Raw genomic sequence first — 13,994 nt, 5'->3', positions numbered from 1 at the left:
CCAGTGTCACTTTTCCCTCTCCCAGGGACAATTTTCCCTATCCCAGGGACACTTTCCCTATCCCAGGGACACCTTTCCCTATCCCAGTGTCACTTTTCCCTATCCCAGGGACACTTTTCCCTACCCCAGGGACACTTTTCCTACCCCAGGGACACTTTCTCTATCCCAGGGACACTTTTCCCTATTCCAAGGACACCTCTCCCTATCCCAGGGACATTTTTCCCTATCCCAGGGACATTTTCTCTATCCCAGGGACACTTTTCCTTTCCAGGGACACTTTTCCCTATCCCAGGGACACTTTTCTCTATCCCAGGGACACTTTTCCTTTTCATGGACACTTTTCCTTATCCCAGGGTCACTTTTCTCTATCCCAGGAACACTTTTCCCTATCCCAGGGATACCTTCCCTATCCCAGGTAGCTCCAAGCCCTGTCCAGCCTGGCTTTGGACACTTCGAAGGATGGGACAGCCACAGATTCCCTGTGCCAGGCCCTCCCCACGCTCACAGGGAAAAATTCCTTCCCAAAATCCCACTTCCACCACTCTCTGGCAATGGGAAGCCATTCCCTGTGTCCTGTCACTCCAAGCCCTTGTAAATTGTCTCCCTTCATGTTTTTTGTTGGCTCCTTCAGGTCCTGGAAGTCACCATGAAGTCACCTGGGAATGAAGTTTTCCTCCAGGAACAATCCCAGCTCTGCCAGCCTTTCCTCACGGGAGAGCTGCCATCCCTCTGGTCACCTTGGTGTCCCTCAGGGACGCTGGGCTGTGACCCTGCCATGGCCAGGGACACTTTATCCTCTCCCAGGTAGCTCCAAGCATTGTCCAGGCTGGCTTTGGACACTCCCAGGGATGAGACAACCACGTCTTCTCTGTGCCAGGCGCTCCTCATGCAGGATCTGCTCTCCAAACCCAGCACCAGGGACACTTTCCCCCATCCCAGGTAGCTCCAAGCATTGTCCAGCCTGGTTTTGGACACTCCCAGGGATGTGACAGCCACATCCTCCCTGTGCCAGGCTCTCCTCACCCTCACAGGGCAGGATCTGCTCCCCAAACCAGCGCCCAAAGCCGAGCAGCACCCAGGGGACGTTGCTGTTTTTCCTTGGGAGGAATCACAGGTGAGTTCTGGCCAGCGGGCCATGGAGAAGGGGGCTGACATCTCGGGGAATGTGTCCCTGCGGGTGGCAGTGCAGAGCAGCGCTTTTGTGTCCCGGCAGGAATTGTGCGTGCAGGGAGAGGTGATCTCGCAAGGTGAGAGATGCCGGCGACCCCAGCATCCCTCCCTGGGGATGACAATTTGGGCATGGCAGGGACGCTTTGTGCCTCGCTCATGGCAATTGTCCGTTCCGCCAATAAACGCTGTATTTTTTTTTTTTCCTTAATTATTCTGGAGACGGTTCAACCCTAATCCTCCGGGTTTTTTTTTTTTGGCGATGCAAACCTACCCGGGAGGAACCCCTGGGTTTGAAATATTTACGATCCGATTGCACGGGAATAAAGTGGGATTTTGGCTCCTCAATGCTTTCCTTTTTTATGCCTGTGGATGCACGCAGGGCTCTTTGGCTCAGCCCCTGCCCTGCAGCGATATTGGGCTGGGGGACATCGCAGCGTGGCCGGGGGACACCGGCTGATGGAGCTTTCCCTGGGGGAGCTGTGCACAATCGGGGCTGTTTGAATTGATGCTGCAGCTTAAACAGACATAAAGCAACTCTTTCATGTGCCAGCCGCGGTTGCCTTGGCTCTTGGCAGCGGCTCCCGGTGTGGGCAGTGCGAGGATTGAAATGCGGAGGGGACGGAGAGGGAGAGAGGAGGAGGAGGAGGATTGATCCCAGCGTGGAGGGACAGATCTGCGAGCCCTCGGTGGAGAATTGGGTTTTTAGCTGTGCAATAAGCTCATTCGAGGCAGCCGGAGCACGGCCGGAGAAGGGGGTTTTGCAGCAAGAAACTGCAGCAAATGCAGAGCCGGGGGAGCAGGGGGTGGGTGCCAGGGCAGCCCCCGGGGTGGGCACGGCAGGGCCGGGGCGAGCGGCCCGGCCCCGCTTTGGGCACCGCGGGCACCGGCCCGGCCCCGCATCCCGGGGCAGCGGGGAAATGGGGATGGGCGCGGGGAAAAGCGGGATAACAGCGCTGGAGAGGGGGTGTGGGGCTGCAAACACCCCCTGCTCACAGGGGTTCGGGGAAGAGCGGCAGCTCCGAGCCTGTCACCAGCGTAAAGTCGGAGGGAGGAGGGGGAGGATGCTCGAGCGTTCCAGAGTGCCTTTTCCTTCGTTATTTATTTATTTCCTTAAGCTCTGGTGTCATGTTCGAGTTGTTTTCCTTGTCCCTGGATCTGAGCATCATTAGCAAGATAATGAAGTTCCCGAACGCGGCGTTAAGTGGCTGCATTCCCATTCCTCCCTCCCTTTTCCCCATCTTGCCTGCAGCTCCAGGGACCGGCGTACCGGGAGATGTTAAAACAAAAACAAGGGGAGGTGCTGCCGCTGACGGGGGAGAAACGGGGCTCTGCCAGCCCTGCCAAGCCCCCCGGTTGGCTCGGGGGAGGGGGCACAGCCTTTCCCACCTCCGGGATGCCCCTGGATCGGTCCCACCAGGATCGGGGAGCCGTGCTGCGAGGACAAGCCACAGACAGGGAAAAGGGAGGGGAGGGGTGTCTGTCGTGAGCTGTGTTTGCAACAAAATTTGCCTCATCACAGAAATTGTGTCAATAGCATCAGGTTGTTTATGGGGGAAAGGGGGGGTGGATAACAGGGATGTGTGTGAGAGAGAGGAATGGGGGCTGGGGGGGCTCGTTCCTTAGCAAGAAACCTGGATATCAAAAATAAACGCGCTGCTGGAGCCCTGGCTGTGGGGCCGGGCGCTGGCAGGATGCTGGTACCGGGTTTGGGGTGGGTAGCACAGCATCCCCCCTACCCCTTCCACAACACCCGGCTTCCAGAGAGGGAGCAAAGCTCCGGGAACGATTAATCAAGTGGCTTAATAAAAAAAAAAAAAAAAAAAAAAAAGTATAAATCCCTGAGGGCTGCGTGGTGCTGGTGGTGCTGCTGCCGAGGAGCTGGCGCTGAGACAGCCACCGGGAGGGACGCGCCAGCCCTCCCCTGCTCTCCTCTCCTCTCTTCTCCTCTCCTCGCCTCTCCTCTCCTCTCCCCGAGCTGCTGCCACACTTGGTTCATTCCAGCTGCAGAAGCTCAGAGCCTTCCATGCGGTGGGATTTTTTTTCCCCTCTCCTCCTCCCGGGCTGAAAAAATTCAGGGAAAAAAAAAAAACCAAAAAACCCCAAAAAAAACCAACCCAAAAGAAATCAAAATCACAAGCCTGACCCGCTTCCCCCTCACCTCCTCCCCCTCCTGCTGCCTTTCTCCTCTTCATCCAGCCGAGCCGAGGACTATCCCAATCGCCGAGGGGAAGGAAAAAAGGGGGAAAAACCCAACAGCGGCGACCAGCAGAGCCCCAGCACGCCCCGTTCCTGCTGCTGCCCTTTGACATGCAACCTTCCCTGGGATGGGACCGGCCGGGATGCAGCTGCGGCTTCGGCGGGCACTGGTGGAAATTTGGGATCGCGGCTCTCATGACGGCGGAGGGGAGCGCCTGGAGCCGGGCGCTGCTGCTCTCCCTGGGGCTGCTGGCTGGATCGGCCATGGGTGAGTGCCGGGGGCAACTTCTGCGCCAGCGTTCTGCATCCTCCGCCCGCTCCTGGGCTGCGGGAGCGGCGCCGGAGCCGCCTGCGGGAACGGGGCTGCGGGGTGGGGGGCACTGGGGGGGTGGCAATAGGCTGGGTGCCACTGGGGTGGTGGCACTGGAGTAGTGGTACTGGGCTGTGTGCCACTGGAGTGGTGGCACTGGGGTGGTGGCAGTAGGCTGGGTGCCACTGGGGTGGTGGCACTGGAGTAGTGGTTACAGGCTGGATGCCACTGGGGTGGTGGTACTGGGGTAGTGGTACTGGGCTGTGTGTCACTGGGGTAGTGGCATTGGAGTGATGGCAATAGGCTGTGTGCCACTGGGATGTTGGCACGGGGGTGGTGGCAAGAGGCTGTGTGGCACTGGGATGGTGGCACTGGGATGGTGGCACTGGAGTGGTGGCACTGGGGTGGTGGCAATAGGCTGTGTGCCACTGGGGTGGTGGCACTGGGGTGATGGAATTGAGGTAGTGGTTACAGGCTGTGTGGCACTGGGGTAGTGGCACGGAGGTGTTGGCAATAGGCTGTGTGCCACTAGAGTGGTGGCACTGGGATTACGGTAGCAATAGGCTGTGTGCCACTGGGTGATGGCACTGGGGTGGTGGCACTGGAGTGGTGGCATTGGGGTGGTGGCACTGGAGTGGTGGCCCTGGGGTGGTGGCACTGGGGTGCTGGCAATAGGCTGCTGCTGGGGTGGTGGCACTGGGCTATGTGGCACTGGGATGATGGCACTGGGGTAGTGGTTACAGGCTGCGTCCCACTGGGATGGTGGCACTGGGGTGATGGCACTGGGCTGTGTGGCACTGGGATGCTGGCAATAGGCTGTGTGCCACTGGGGTGATGGCACTGGAGTGGTGGCACTGAGGTGATGGCACCGGGCTGTGTGCCATCATAGCCCAGTGATGGCACTGGGGTGGTGGCACTGGGGTGGTGGCACTGGGGTGGTGGTTACAGGCTGTGTGGCACTGGGGTGGTGACACTGGGGTGGTGGCACTGGAGTAGTGGTTACAGGCTGTGTGGCACTGGGGTGGTGGCACTGGGGTGGTGGTTACAGGCTGTGTGGCACTGGGGTGGTGGCACTAAGGTGATGGCACTGGGCTGTGTGCCATCATAGCCCAGTGATGGCACTGGGGTGGTGGCACTGGGGTGGTGGTTACAGGCTGTGTGGCACTGGGGTGGTGGCACTGGGGTGACGGTCCTGGGGTGGTGGCACACTCTGCCCTGGCATCTCGGGCACGGCCCCGAGGGGTTTGATTCAGACCTCTGGAGCTGCAGCCTCCGGGAGCAGTGATTTTTCCAGCGCTGGCGTGTGATAAAGGGTGGCTCTCCATGATCTCATTCCCCCTCTCCGCTGGGTCAGGTTTGGGCACAGGCACTGGTGATGTGCAGGATGACTGTGAAAAACGCCAGCACTGCTTTCCCCTGGCATCTTAATTCAGGATTTCGCTACCCTGCTGATAAAACAGATTTCTGGATACCTTGCATTGAAGATGGAAGCACTTTCCTCCTTTCCCTCCTGCCTTCCCAGTTGAATATCTCTTATATATGAGCTCGTTGGCCTCAGCATGCTGCTTTTTATGAAATATGCATGTTTGGGCTTGAAAGCAGAAGAAGACTTGAATTTGGGGGCAGTTTGCTTGTGTCTCCTGCCTCATTTCCGCAGCTGCCCTTGCAGCCAAAGCAGATCCAGGGAGTGAAGTTTATTTCTGGTGTAAACAGCAAATATTTAGGGACTGTCCTTCTGCGTGTGTAGGAGGGGGAAGAGTGGGAGAGACGAGTGCTTGGCACTGCTGCTCTCCACACTGTGCAGTGCCCCGATTTCCAAGTTTCCAAGTCCCGTTTTTTTGTCTGCTGTATCCCAGGCTGGAGGAATGTGTGTTTGGGTGTTGATGTGTATGAAAGCTCCTTGTTTTTTTTTTTTTTTTTTTTTTTTTTTTTTTTTTTTTTTTTTTTTTTTGTTTTGTTTTGTTTTTGAGGAAAAACTTTATCTGGAATGCAAGACTGATTTTATTATGTAAGGCAGGTTTGCTTCCAGGGGCTGGGGGATGAGGATCAACTGCTGCTCCTGAGCACTCTTGCAGAGGAGCTGAACAGTTCTGCTGACTGCGAGGATCTGTTAGGAAAGGCTGTAAACCCACCCAAAGAACCTACAGGTCCCTAAGAAAGGCTGAATGTTTATTTTGGTGGCTATTTTTCATCTCAGCATGAACATTCAGCCTGTGCACAGAGGAAAACCGTTCCAGCAGCTTCTGTTGAGCTTTCCTCATGCGAGCAGACTGTTGGAGACATACCCAAAATCTCAGATTTACTCCACCAGGGGCTTTCAGCTTTTTCTCTTCTTCTGAGCTGTCTGTGCCTTATTCATACTGGATCTTCCAGGCTTCACTCTGTACCTCGCTGAGCATTTAATCCTTTCTTCTCAGGCCCCTGGTCCCTCCTGCCTGCGTTTCCAGCTCTGTTCTGCATCCTTCAGCCAGAGGTTGATGCTCTGGGTGGTTTTGCTTGGTGAGCAGAAGACCTGCGAAAGCTTTTAAGACCTCAGATGTTTTTTTATCTGCATCAGAGCCGGAGGCATTGATCAATAAGTCCTCTCTTTAGATTCTGAGACCGCACCAAGGATGTTTTTGTGCGAGCAGGATGCCAACTTGGGCGTCAGTGCCTGGGTCTGCAGGGAGGGAGGGGAGGCACCCGCCCTTTGTGGGGTCACGGAGGGTTTGGGGTGTGATCCCAGGAGATCAGTTCAGCTGTGCTGAGAGCTGAACCCCTGTGGAACGAAGTTCCAAAGCTCCAGGCTCTCCCGTTCCGGGGCTGTGCCGGGAGCAGTATCCAGGAGTTCCCATGGTGTGGCAGCAGAGGCGTGTGCGTGGAGCTGTCAGCGAGGAGTTGGACAGGAACAGGGGGAGCAACCCTGTCCCCCCACATCAGCCTGCCCAGAAATGCCCTTCTGAAACCCAGCACGGGGCCTGGGGTGCCCGCAGCTGCTGCCGTGTGCCAGGGCAGGACAACAGAGCTTCCCTTGGGGGAGGATGGAGCTGGGGCGGAGGGAGGTGGTGCCTGGTGGTGGGAAGTTCACTGTGGCTGTGGAAGTGCTTTGGGAGCTTCTCCCTTGCCCTTGGAAGGCTGCACTGGGGCTTGCCCAGCGCTAAGATGGGCACAGGGCACTGGGTTTGCCTTTGGCTGCGGGTTGGTGAGCCCCTGGAGCGTGATGATTCTGGAATTCTGGAATTCGGGGTATTGATGGTCAGGTGGGCACAGCAGTGCTGCTCACCCCTTTCTGGAATTCTGGAATTCTGGCTATTGATGGTCAGCCAGGTGGGCCCAGCAGTGCTGCTCACCCCTTTCAGGAATTCTGGATATTGATTATCAATCAGGTGGGCCCAGCAGTGCTGCTCACCCCTTCCTGGTGCTTTCACAGGGATTAGATGGGCACAGGGCACTGGATTTGCCTTTGGCTGTGGGTTGGTGAGCCCTGCCTGGCCTCTGGAGTGTGATGATTCTGGAATTTGGGGTATTGATGGTCAGCCAGGTGGGCACAGCAGTGCTGCTCACCCCTTTCTGGAATTCTGGAATTCTGGTTATTGATTATCATTCAGGTGGGCCCAGCAGTGCTGCTCATCCCTTTCTCTGGGGAATCAGCTCTGCTCCAGCCCTGCAGGGTGCATTAGGAGCATGTGGAGGCCCCGTGTGTGTGGATAAACACAGCTAAAATACATTTTAATGGCCTATTATAAAAGGGTCTTGACACCATTATTTACAGTCTGTGCTTTATTAGTCAGCACCTTGCTTGGTCCTGGGTTAAAGGAGGATGCAGCAGCTTGAAACATCAGCTCATCAGTTTTAAACCCCTGTAATTTTATTTTTTTCTCGACAGAAAACAGTTTTTGCCAGACTTCTCCCCTAAAGAGTGGAAGAGCAGGAAGCTGCTTATGAATTTTGATTACGAATTTAAGATGTGGGCAGGAAGAGAGGGCAGAGGAGAGTTCATTGCAGACATTCAGGCTGCACGGATAATTCCACTCCCCTGAGTGGATCCAAGGGTGGCTTTGTGACCCAGGTGTGGTCGGGCTGTGCCAGGGGCAGGTCTGGGACCCTGGCAGGGGTCAGGAACCCCCCTGGACAGAGCCCCCAGAGACACTGGCTGTGATCTCTGCCCATGGAAAAGAGTTTTCAATCTCAGAGGATCAATTACCAGCTCTGAGGGTTTGATATCAGTAATAATTAAGTGTGGCTCGGGTGCAAAAGTAAAATTTTAGGATTCTAGATGAGGGGTCCAAAGGGGACAAGATGGAGGAAATTGGGTGTGCCTTGTCCTTTTTCTCCTTCTTCATGCCCTCCATGTCTCACTGTGGTGTTGGCATTTTTCTGTTGGTTCAGGCTGGGGACACACTGTCCAACGTAGGTGACAGATCTTGGCACGTTCTTGTAAATCCAGCCCAGGGAGTTTCTGGTATTTAATGTTTGTCACATCCCACTGAGGGCAGAGCCCCACACGCTGCCCTGCAGGACAGAGCTGGGCAGGGCAGCAGAACATGTGAGAGATAAACAGAATAAACAACCTGGAAACCAGCACAGACCAATTCTGGCTTCTGCTTTGGCTGACAGAGACTTTCTACAATCTCGGGATCATCAATACCACAGATTCCAACATAGGGGATGTGTCCTGTGCAGAGCTGAGCCTTCCTCCTGCCCTGCAGCCAGGGAAATTCCTGCCCAGCATTCCAGAGATTTCCAGCCATGGGATGAATGGCTGAGTGCTGCTGGTGCTGCCTTTCTGAGAGCCCAGCTGGGTGGGAAATGCCAAATTTCACAGCTGTGCTTCTGTTCCTGCTGCTGCCCTCCCAGCCCCTGCCAGAATTTGGCCTGGATCTTGACCAGAGGAAATTGTTATGATAACGTTGAGGGTTAGTTGGGGGCAAGGTCAGGCAGCCTGAACTGGTTTCGAGCCCATAGCATCGCAAGAAAATTCTTTTTAACTCCATTTTTATCAGGAGTATCCTGAGACACAGGGCTGGAGTAATTTTTCACAGGCTTTAGTGAAATTATAACAAAGCTCTGTTTAGCTGAGTGGATTTTAAATAATACTTCTTTACTCTCCTCCATGTTTCTAGGCATTGGGAGGTTCAGACACACCATGAATAGGCCTAAATTTAAATTAGGCTTTTTTTTTTTTTCCCAACAGAAAATAGAGCAAATTCAAATGGAAGGGGAGAGATAAGACTTTAAGGGCTACAAAAAAAGGGAAATGATTAAGTAGTAAAGATTCTCTACTGCTGGAATTGTTGAGTGCAGCATTGAGCTGTCTCTTTGACATCCACAGCAGCCAGAAATGTCAGAGGTGGTGGAATCCCATTGATTGGCTGGTGTGAAAAACGCCAGTCACTTGGTTTTTCAAATTTGAAAAGTTTAATAATAATGAAATGGTTCTAAAAATAATAATAGAATTAGAGTAATAAAGTTTAGAGTTAGGATAATTACAAGACAATAAAAAGCAAAGAATTATGGATGTCCGGATGCTCTCGGACACTCAGTCATGACAAGCATCCCTTGTGAACAAAGGAATCACCCTTAAACCAATACACTTATTGCATATTTATATATTTTTTTATGGTTATGCATACATTTTTTTTAAAACAAGAAACTCTGTCTGTTGTATGTCACCTGTTTCTTTTCATCTCCATGGTGTCTTTGAGTCTGAGCAAGGCCTGAAGAAATTAGTATCTTCTGATAAGAAAAGCATAAATTCCTCTCCTTTGGAAGATTTAGGTGTTCTTTGAAGCGAGTATCTCATTCCTAAAAAACAACTTCCCCCACATACATAGTCTCTATTTTAACATTATGTTGGAACCTAAAACTACATTTACCACACTACGTAAGAGACTTAATACAGCACAACTTTCTAACATTACACATATAATATTCATTGTAACATTTGCAGAAAGCCAATCATAAAATATGCATTTTTCCCACTCCACTGAGGAGTGATGGGATGGGACAGGGAATCAGCCTTTAAGGAGAGTTTAAACCAGGTGAGGCTTTTTGCTCCACCTGGGGAGAGGTGGGAACCATCCCCTGCCTGCCTGAGGCTTCGTGTCCAGCTCAGTGTTTGGATTTGAAAAGTTTCCCTGAAGTCACTTCGGTGAGAGCTCCAGCGTGAGCAGGAGCCCAGCAAGGGAGGCTCTGGGAGCAGAGACAAATCCCTAACAAATGCCTCAGCCTGATCTCCAGAGGTTCCTTCCAGCCCAGACCACTCCGTGGAATAATTCTGCTGCATGGGATCACTTGCACGAGGTTGTTTGGGGAGTTTGGGGCAGCTCAGCCTCAACCACAACATCGCTTTTCCTGGATAGTTCCTCAGTTCTTCACCAGGAAACATGGGGCTCCTTGCTGTGAGGTGATTCAGTGCAACTCTGTTACTCTGGTTTTTTGAGTGTTTTAAAGTTTTTCTAAAAGTTTTCTATGCCTTCTAATGTTTGTGTATTTCTACTGAATTTTCTCAGGATGTTCATATAAACAATGATAGTTTTGCATTCTTCTTTGTGGGTGGAGAGAATTGATGGGCTGTTGGTTTGGCCAGTGTGGTTGGAGAGGTGGCAGTTTCACCCTCCAATCCACTGTCACTTTTGATATTCCATATATAGAGGAGTCAGAAAATCTGTTTTTTGGTTCTTTTCTTTCCCCTTGTGTGCCGGAGCTCACCCTAGGATGAGGTGGAAAAGTCTCTCCTCCCACCCGAGCTTCCAAAGAAAGGCTCAGCAGTCTCTCTTGTTTGGTCTCAAGGCAGTTCATTGCAAGTTATCTACAAGATTTTCTTCTGGGGCTGCTGTGGTTTGCTCACAGCTCAGGCAGAGGCACACACACACCCTGACATCCTCTCTGACCCCGACTGCTTCTTCTCTCCCACCCAGGGCTGCTGCTGTCTTTTATATGTACATTACATGTTATATGGTTACAGTTTTTCCCCAATGCCTATTACCTATATTAAATGGTGCTTTTCTATCTTTTATATGGTACATTACGTGTTACATGTTCACAGTTTTCCCCAATGCCTATTACCTATATTAAATGGTGATTTTCTATCTTTTATATGGTACATTACGTGTTACAAGTTCACAGTTTTTCCCCAATGCCTATTACCTATATTAAATGGTGATTTTCTACTCTAAACCAACCTGTGAGTGCCAACATCACCAAGAACATGGAGGGGAGGAAGGAGAAAGAGGGAGGACAGGACAGGCCCAAATCCCAAATCCATCTAAAACCCTCTGACCCCCATGTACAAAACCAAACCCCCCTGTACAGCACTCAAAAATTCTTCCCTCTACTTTGTGACTACTTCTACTCTAATATCTAAACTTTTGTGACTTCTTGTTCTTCCTGCAAGGTTGGTAACTCATTCCATGTTCAAACCCAAAATCACAGCTGTTTCCAGCTGTGCCAGGGTCTCAAATGCTTCTGACCTGGGCCTGGAACATCCAAAAATGTCTGAGGGACATTTTGAGTTCCGACACTTCTGCACCCATCATCCCTGTGTGAGGTATTTCATGTCGTAGTGTGACACAACTCCGAGGTTATCCCCTGCTCTGAGGAGAAGGCACTCCCAGTGGAACTGGGATGTGGAATGAGCCCAGAGGTAGCAGCAGCCACAGTTCTGTGCTCACACAGCGTTTCTGGGCCAGGGGAGCACAGTGCAATTAGGAAAAAATCTTGCAATAAACAGGATGCAGGGCAGGAATCTGCAGAATCTCTCTGCTGCCTCCGTGCTCTGCAGTGGCAGCCAGGGCTGCTGGTGGTTAATGTGTAATTGGGACGATCCCATTGATTAAAGGAATCAAATTAACTCTGTTTCAGTGGTTTGGCTCCATGGTCGCAGCCAGAATGGAGACTGCAGGGAGCTTGGATGAAATGATCTTACACCTCCCATGCACGAAGGTGGAAGAGAGTTTTTTGGGTGGTTTTCCCTCTTTTTTTAGTGGCCTTTCACAGTGGTTGTGTGGTGTTTTTTCTTCCCAGTGTCAGGTGCATTCCCTGACTGAGCTCTTTGCAACAATTTCCTGTCCTGCCAAGGCACAGGCACCACCTGTAGGAATAAACTCCCTGCTTTTGGGTGCACAGTTGGGTTTGATGGATGGGAACAGAACTGGGGGCTGTGTCAGAGTCCTGCTGGTGCTGGTGATTCCCAAGGGGGCAGGAAAACTGTGCAGTGAGGAGATGTGACGCTGTGACTTCCACTGGAAGAGCATCTTGTAACTGTGGCTGCTAGGGAGGTGTGGGATACAGGAGTAATTAAAAAATCAAATCCTGCCCCATTGCTGACTGCAAAAATCTGCTGGGAAATGACCCCCTGGCCTGCATTTTGGGGGGTGAAGGTTTGCAGAGGGTTGCAGGAGGTGGAATGGGCTGCACAAACACCCGTGCAACCCCTGGTGTTGGTGTGTGAGCTACCAGCAGTGTCGTTACCTGCCCAGTGAGGTGTAAACCCCAAAATCCCGGATCAGTGAGGCTGGAAAAGCTCTCCCAGGTCACAGGGTCCCAGCTGTGCCCAATCCCCACCTTGTCCCCAGCCCAGAGCAGAGTGTCACACCCAGGCGTTCTTGGACAGCTCAGGGATGAGACCCCAAACCTCCCTGGGCAGCTCTGATGCCTGAGAGCCCTTCCCATGCAGAAATTCCTCCTGGATACCCCTGGAGGTGGCCCTTGTGTGGCAGAGGGAACAGTCTAAACTATCAACAAGGATTGTGTGTAATTCTGGGGTGCTGGAGGACTGTGAAAGGGGTGGAAATCACAGCCCAGGGGGGCTTTCTTCCAGTGCTGCTGGAATTCTGCTTGCCAGGCAAGGATTGCCTTAGGAGAACACACAAGAAATGCCACCAGTGCCACCAGAGCCAGCCTGGTTTGAGTGGGCACCACCTGGGCAACACTGGGGATGCAGCCAAGTGCTCACAAAAAAAAAAATCTCATTCCTTGGTGGTGTTTCAGCTTCTTCCTTTGTTAATGCTGGGTGTCCTCAGGATTAACTCTCCTCCTCTCTCCATCGGACCAGCAGGAAATCCGCAGCATCCCAGTTCCTGCTGGTGAATGTTTTCCCCTTCCCTCCTCAGAAAAAGGCATTTCCACTCCTGTTCCATTCCTGGGCAGAGCAGTGGGTGCCCCAGGAGGTGCTGGAAGTCAAGGAATGTGAAAAATGCAAATTTTATGATTGGCTTTTCACAAATGTTACAATGAATATTATATGTGTGATGTTAGAAAGTTGTGCTGTATTAATTCTCTTAAGTGGTGTGGTAAATGTAGTTTTAGGTTCCAACATAATGTTAAAATAGAGACTATGTATGTGGGGGGATTTTTTTTAGGAATGAGATACTCGCTTTGAGGAACACCTAAATCTTCCAAAGGAGAGGAATTTTTGGTTTTCTTATCAGAAGAAACTAATTTCTTCAGGCCTTGCTCAGACTCGAAGACACCATGGGATTGAAGGAAACAGTTGACATACAACAGACAGAGTTTGTTGTTTAGAATAGAATGTATGCATAACCATGATGATGTATGAATATGCAACAAGTGTATTGGTTTAAGGTTATTCCTTTGTTCACAACTGATGCTTTTCCTGACTTAGTGTCTGTAATACTTTGCCTTTTATTGTCTTGTGATTGTCCTAACTCTAAACTTTATTACTCTAATTGTATTATTATTTTTATAACCATTTTATTATTATTATTAAACTTTTAAGATTTCAAAAACCAAGCGATTGGCGTTTTTCACAGGGAAGGAGGCAGGAGCAGGAAGGCCTGGCCAAGGTCACCCAGCAGGAGCAGCCTGGATGTCACTCCTGCGTCATTCCCAGCACGGGAATGTGATGCTGCAGCTCCTGAGGTGGTTTTTGAGAAGCCTTCGTGCTGCAGATGAGGTTGGAGCTGTGTCTGTGCAAAGGCATTTCACAGTGGTTACCCTGGAACAGAACAATTCCTGCATCCATTTATCAAAATGTCTGCGATTGCCATTTCCAGACAGATAAAACAACGGCGAATCTCAAATAAAGGTGTCTTTGTCCAGAACGCTTTAGCACAAAAGGAAGGCAAGATTTGTTCCTCTGACCTCTGGAATGGGAAGTCTCTTCTGTGCTGGTGAAATGGCTTTATTTGGGTTTCATCCACCTGCCTTGGTGCCACCTCCATTTGTCTGAGTGCAGCATTTTGCCTGGCCCACAGCTGTCACTTCAGTGCAGACGGGCACAGCCTGATAATCCCGGCCCCAGCTGCATTTAAAGGTGAAAAAAGGGCTGGAATAGCCAAGAAAGATGAGTTAATCACAGGCAGAGAATTAACCACAA

General features: G+C 51.5%; 1 protein-coding gene across 1 annotated transcript in view; it reads left to right on the top strand.

The window, feature by feature from the left end:
* The first annotated feature begins 2,257 nt into the window (after window positions 1–2,257).
* Window positions 2,258–13,994, top strand: part of CSMD2 (CUB and Sushi multiple domains 2) — a 283,577-nt gene continuing 271,840 nt past the window's right edge. Inside the window, exons 1-2 of the mRNA XM_077788452.1 lie at window positions 2,258–2,710; window positions 3,367–3,634. Of these exons, the coding sequence (XP_077644578.1) occupies window positions 3,478–3,634 (157 nt within the window). The 5' untranslated portion in view covers window positions 2,258–2,710; window positions 3,367–3,477. The remainder of the gene's footprint in view (window positions 2,711–3,366; window positions 3,635–13,994) is intronic.

The sequence above is a fragment of the Lonchura striata genome, chromosome 26 (genome assembly GCF_046129695.1).
Source record: "Lonchura striata isolate bLonStr1 chromosome 26, bLonStr1.mat, whole genome shotgun sequence".
NCBI lineage: Eukaryota > Metazoa > Chordata > Aves > Passeriformes > Estrildidae > Lonchura > Lonchura striata.
Note: the sequence above shows the minus strand (reverse complement) of the source record. Positions and strands in the feature narration are given on the sequence as shown.